Source organism: Coregonus lavaretus (genome assembly GCF_964263955.1).
Source record: "Coregonus lavaretus genome assembly, chromosome: 9".
NCBI classification, from domain to species: Eukaryota; Metazoa; Chordata; class Actinopteri; order Salmoniformes; family Salmonidae; genus Coregonus; species Coregonus lavaretus.
The window spans coordinates 42,613,052-42,619,747 of record NC_139996.1 but is presented as its reverse complement, the minus strand read 5'-3'; the positions used below and the strand labels follow the sequence as shown (position 1 = coordinate 42,619,747).

At 36.8% G+C, this 6,696-nt stretch overlaps 1 protein-coding gene across 1 annotated transcript; it reads right to left on the bottom strand.

Moving 5' to 3' along the window:
• Positions 1-5,407: 5,407 nt before the first annotated feature.
• On the bottom strand, positions 5,408-6,696 carry myod1 (myogenic differentiation 1; the record flags this gene model as incomplete). The annotated part of the gene is made up of 3 exons (XM_084168538.1): positions 5,408-5,634; positions 5,833-5,911; positions 6,184-6,696. The coding sequence occupies 3 exons, from the start codon at positions 6,694-6,696 to the stop codon at positions 5,408-5,410; spliced, it is 819 nt and encodes a 272-aa protein (XP_084024664.1).

Below are 6,696 nucleotides of genomic sequence, written 5' to 3'. Positions count from 1 at the left end.
TGACCTTGTCTTTTTCCGAGGTCCCAGTTGAAGTGGTGGAAAAAGTACTCAATTGTCATACTTGAATAAAAGTAAAGATAATTTAATAGGAAATTACTCAAGTAAAAGGGAAAGTCACCCAGGAAAATGTTAGAATGTTTTTCAATTGACTGCCACAGCCCATTGGCTGTTAATTAGGCGACATATATTTTTTCACATGGTTGGGGTTGCGAGAATTTTCAGATATCAAAATGAGGTCGTGGGCCGAAAAAGTTTGGGAACCCCTTGCCTAGGCCCAGTAGCCTATCCCTATGGTTTGGGCGACATTGTGATGCATTCTGTGTAGCCTAGCTTACAAACCGAGCTTTTAACACAATTTGTATTTAATTACAGACCTTTTAGGTAGTTCATTTTTACTCCACACAACTACAAGTGCCTAATCACCGCTGCAAGTCGAAGGCGCTCGGCTCAGACAGCCAAGACCTCAATTAGCCTGGGGATGAGGTTACAGCCAATGGTTTAAACCCTGGATTGCTGATGCTACTATTTATTGTCATTGAGCAGTGATGGAAAAATTATCCAATTGTTATACTTAAGTAAAAGTAAAGATACCTCAATAGAAAATGACTGAAGTAAAAGTGAAAGTCACCCAGTAAAATAATACTTTAGTAAAATGTTAAGGTATTTGGTTTAAAATATACTCAAATATACTCAATATCAAAAGTCAATGTAATTGCTAAAATATACTTAAGTATTAAAAGTAAAAGTATAAATCATTTCGAATTCCTTATATCAAGCACACTTCAACACTCAGACATAATTTACAAAGGAAGCATTTGTGTTTAGTGAGTCCGCCAGATCAGAGGCAGTAGGGATGACCAGGGTTGTTCTCTTGATAAGTGCGTGAATTGGACCATTTTCCTGTCCTGCTAAGCATTCAAAATGTAATGAGAACTTTTGGGTGTCAGGGAAAATGTATCCAGTAAAAAGTACATTATTTTCTTTAGGAATGTAGTGAAGTAAAAGCAAAAGTAGTCAAAAATATAAATATTAAAGAAAAGTAAAGATACCCAAAAAAAAACTACTTAAGTAGTACTTTAAAGTAATTTTACTTAAGTACTTTACACCACTGCCATTGAGAGGCTTTGAAGCACCGGTCGCCATATTGTCTCTCCCCAGTAGGAGCATTCCTCCATATGAATGAATGGAATTCTACAGTATTTCAATTAAATATTTCAAGGACATAATTAAATGTTTTAAGTATTTTTGTTGTTGTTGTAGTGGGGACAGTAACATTCGTAATTTAATTTTTTTTTTACTTTAAGGAACAACATTTGTTACTTTTTTAAATTTTAAATTTTTATGTTTAGCTCACCTAATATCATTTAAAAGAATGCATTAAGTTGTCTGTAGTACAAAAAATGTGGCAAAAACGAATGTAGACATTAATAAATGCATTTCTTCCTAAATATGTTGTACAATGGTGGGGGAGTGCCAAGACGGAGGCATGGTGGCTTCAACCATAGGGAGTGATAGAGGGCTCTAGTGTAGTGGCCAAAAGGTCGTATTATCATGGACAGCGCCATTGAGGGCTTCCACCATTTTAATGTAGTCAACTGGGTGGGACTTCCAACTTAATTGGCAGATCCCTCCTGGTGTAGGAGTCATGTCCAACCAAGTCATCAGGAGGGATCAGCCAATCATGAAGAAGAATGAAGAATAAGTAATCTAGTTAATATATAAATCATTGGTTACAGCCAGCCAACTGTTCCTCTCTCAGAAGAGCGCGACACCATTAGATTGTGCCGCCAGCCCGCCATAGTGAGTTGCCTACTGGTCTATTGTTATACAACTGAGAGTGCTATGGGTCTACACTCTAAAGATTAGGGGTCCAACAAGGGTTCTTCTAAGATCCTCAAAGTTCTTCGAAGAACCTTAGGGTTCTTGGCACTGAAAATTGCCCCCAAAAGGTTCTTCCAAGAACCCCATAGGAGGTGGGGGTTCTTGCAAGAACCTAACTGCCCAACTGAAACATTTGGATTTGAATTTGAAAGGACAGCATGTGCAGGCACTTAACTGAAAAATGTAAAGATCTCCTCAATTTCAAGTAAGGTTTGTCCCTTATATGATCTAAATTGATATTGTTTTATAATGATACCGTCTACCTTTTCATGTTTGTGCAAATCTTCTAAAACAGAAAATGGACACAATTCAATGGATATCACTCAACAAAGAGGTAAGAATATGTATGCTATAAGAATATGTTGAAGGCTAGCTGTATTGGGTGCAGATGACTGAACTGCTCACTTTTGTGTCTATGTCTGCAGGTATACAGACAAAGGTATGTCAATTGATATTGGTACGTTATGCAGATCACATGTACCATCCTCCTCCCTTACCTCTTCAATGAAAATCCCATAGGCCTCTACATTATGGACAAGGTATGTGCATGAAAAACATTATCAAAACAGTTTTTTTCATTCACATTTACCACAAAAACCAAGGTATCAACACATCAACACATTAACTGTTGTGTGCATGTTTTGTTAAACATCGGTATAATTACTATTTTTTGGATTCACAGACTTCACCCGCCCTACACCTCTGATGTATATAACAGGAAACCTGTTCGATCACCATGCACTGCAAAATCATTCTGGCTATGGATACGGAAAACATCAACACATTAACATCAACACGCCAGAGGACATACCCATTGGACTTGGGGCTCTGCTGGGAGTTTACCTCATATTTTGACTTTTTTATTCTGCTCTGCCACTAAAATCATAATAAACACTGACAACTAAAATATTGTGTTATTGTTATGCATATTAATACTAATAATAGGGGAGAACCCAAAAGGTTCTTCAAAAGGTTCTTCGAGGATCCATTAAAAATGGTTATTTGAAGAACTTATAGGGGTTCCCCCACAGTTTCAATTTGAAGAACCCCTAAAGGATATTCCAGGAACCTTTTAATTTTAGAGTGTAGTTTCTTTAGAGAAGGCTTAAATGGACAATCTTGCAACATCCCTGTAGCCTTGTTGGCCTAGTTGAAAATTGCTCCGGGCTTCTGCACTGCAGTACACAATGTGAACTCGTGATGACGCTGCTGCTCTCTCTGTTCAAATGTTATTGTCTGCCCTGACTGTAGGCCTACTCATGGAAATATAATTACTACTAATAATAGTATGGGTAGGCCTCTAGACCCATGAGGCAAGCAACTCACTATGCACACTCGTCAGCCAAAAAACACAGACTTATTTTCCCTTTCACTTCTGTTCAAGATGTTTACTGTCGTTCACTTTTGAACAATACAAGAAATAACAAAAACAACTATGTTAACACAGCTCATAATACTTTTCCATCAAATTATATGTATCCTTATTGGCTATAATCTTTAAAATATAGACCTTATCGGGCCCAATGTTGTTTGTGCTTTGTAGACCTATTTATATTTGTATAGTTAAATGTCAGACACGGAACAACATGCATGTGTTAAAATCGTTTTTTAGGGATATCATTAAAACAAGTTTTCTTGGTTTATTTTAAATACATGTAAATTACTTTTATTCGTTGCGTGCATATTTAATATAAATATGAGTAGGGTTTTCTTTTAGAAATTCATTCACGAATACAGATATGTAAATGTCATAATAGAATGGAGAGCATAAAACAGTTTTGTAGCCTACAGACTAGGCCTATACTGTCTGTCTATTTATTTTTGTGAATTGCAAAAGAGGAAACCTTCGTGATAATTTCAAATGATGTGTTACTGCTAAACAACATTTGTTTTGTATGAAACATGCGCGCATAACATGGATTTTTGCGTAAATCTCCATTTGACATCGATGCATGATTTATGCAACAGTTGGAGTTGCACGCACACTAGGAAGTATTTGGCCCTGAGTTGATAGGCCTAATATCCCTTAAATGAACTCTCTCTTATATAAAATAATGTTTTAGACAGATTATTTTATGGCAACTGTGTATGTCTTATCTGTGGGTAATTTGGGTCATTAGATGTGTTTAATTTAGGCCAAAGCCTATAATTGTATTTATTTATTTGACATTTTGCAGTATAAAATCTCTTGAGATGCACCATTCTCGTTTTCAATAGTGCCCGAATAAAACATTACTATAAATAATAACAATGAAATAATTATAATTATAATTATAAAAAACGTACATTAACAGGATAAAAAATATGTTTTAACAACTACTGCTACATCTACTAATACAACTAAAAAAACGAAGTACCTATAATATATACATATTTACAAATATCTTCACATGCTGATGTTTTATTAGTTAAATTCACTGTGTGATTGTAATACCCTGATTTCTATAGGTAAATTGTTCCAGTCAGTTGGGCCTTTGTATCTGAAAGATCTTACTCCAACCTCATGATGTACCCTTGGAAATTGTAATTGCTGCTGTTGTGGAAAGGAGTAGTGTGGGTCTTGTAAAGTTAGGTGTTACTTAATATATAGGCCTACAGGGAAATTGAATTTGATACAGCAACAAATATATTGGTACCAATGCAGTTGTCTTCTGTTTGGGAGAAACATTAATATTTTAGAAACTATAATCTTCCCATCATAGTTCATGCGTTGAAACGTTACATATGATAGGCCTATGACATGGACTAAGTATAAAAAATAATTTATATCTGATCATATACTATTGCGTCCTATATTTTGTTTTATTTTGTAATCAAATGGATGTGAACATTTTAATATATTTTGTACATTATGTGGATCCAGTATAAGTCGCGAAAAATAGCCCAATTTACAATAGGCCTAATATTATAATATAATATGCTTCATACAGTATAATATGCTTCAGTATTTTGAAGATATTTTAGAATGTCAATATTGCATTATATTCTTTGTTCCTCAGGTTAAATATGCCAGGCAAAACACATTCAGTTATCTTGGCAAAGCAATAGAGTAAATGATGAATCATGTTTTGTATAAATAGTCATAGTCATTTATTTATAATAACATCGAACGACTTTCACAAATTTTAAGATGTATAAATATAAAGTTAAAAATGTCTCACAACAAACAAACCAAGCGCCCCTGAATATAAACAGGCAAAATTAAATACATTAAAAACCTTTTTTCGTTTCTTTAAAAAAAAACTAATCAACTCTTATTTACACATAGGCCTATACAAAAATGGTCCTGTATTGTCATAAACAATACAAATGGCAAGGGAAAGAAAGTGGTCAAATATTTCATATACGATTACACTTACATAAATAAATCGGTAAATTATATCTTATAAAACGTGACCATGGGATGCCAAGAATTTAAACCTTTCTATTAAGGATGGCAACTTTGCCATCCTATCCTTCTACTACAGCAACATTCTGCAACCCTGTCCTTTTGTTGTTTTCCTCATTTACATGAATCGATTCATTTTCATAGCACTTGGTAGACCGGGTCATGGGAGGGCTGTGGGCACTTGGTCGGTGACGGCACGGTTGCTCCTGTCTCGCTCAGGATAGATCCCTCTTGGGGAGAGCAGGGGCTACCCTCCTGAACTGATAACATAGTGCACGCGGACTTGTCTGTTGAGATTCTCTCCACGATGCTGGAAAGACAATCCAAACTGGAGATGACAGCGTTCTTGTTGCTTCTGGCATCAGCTGCAACAAAGGTCAAGAAAACATCAGAGAAAATATAAACTAGTAACATTGTCTAAATGTCAAATAATGTCTGTCTTGAGTCTTGAGCATTGGGCTACTGAAGAAGAGCTGCTGAAGAAAACGTACTTTTAAAACCGTATAATAAAAGTCTGGGCCTATAACAAGTCACAATAATATAACACTAAAATAATAACTTACCATTTGGAGTCTCGGTGAAATAAGAGCTGTCATAGCTGCTTCGTCTTGCGGACGTGCACGTCCGGGCATTATAGTCCATCTGGAGAAAAAAATATGAAATCTAAGAATTCGAGCAATACAATAACACATGTTGTGTTCTGTCAACTTTTGGAATGATATGTCAAACCATAGACATATAAATCAATATCTCAAACTATAAACCTATGTATAAAATAATATATACAAATAAAATGGAATAGACCTACTAAATGTATTTATATAGACCTGAAAATATATGTTTTATGTAATAAAAAACGACCGAAATTTTGTGGACATGCCCATAGACACTGAGGTCAACATGCACGAACTCACCATTCCATCTGAGCAGTTGGACCGTGGGCTGGATGCGTCAGAGTCCCCATTGTAGTGCTCCAGCAAGGGGTAGTAGTTTTCGCCGTCCTGGCCCCTGAGCAGAGACTGCAGAGACTCGATGTAGCTGATGGCATTTCTCAGGATCTCCACCTTTGGAAGCCTCTGGTTGGGGTTGTTCGACGTGCATCTCTTCAGGTTCTCGAAGGCGTCGTTGACCTTGCCCAGTCTCCTCCTCTCCCGCATGGTAGCAGCCTTCCTCCGGTCAGTGTTGGTGGTTTTCCTCTTGCAGGCTTTGCATGCCCAGAGGAGGCACCTACCGGCTTGGTGGTGCCCACTTGGGGCCCTGATGTGCTCGTCTTCGTTGTGATGGTGGTCGTCCGGCTTGAGGAGACCCACATGGACTAGCCGGGGGTCCATGTCTTCGAAAAAATGCATGTCGCTGGTGTTGAAGCAGGGGTCATCATAAAAGTCATCAGTGGAGGTGATAGGGAACGAAATATCCGACAACTCCAT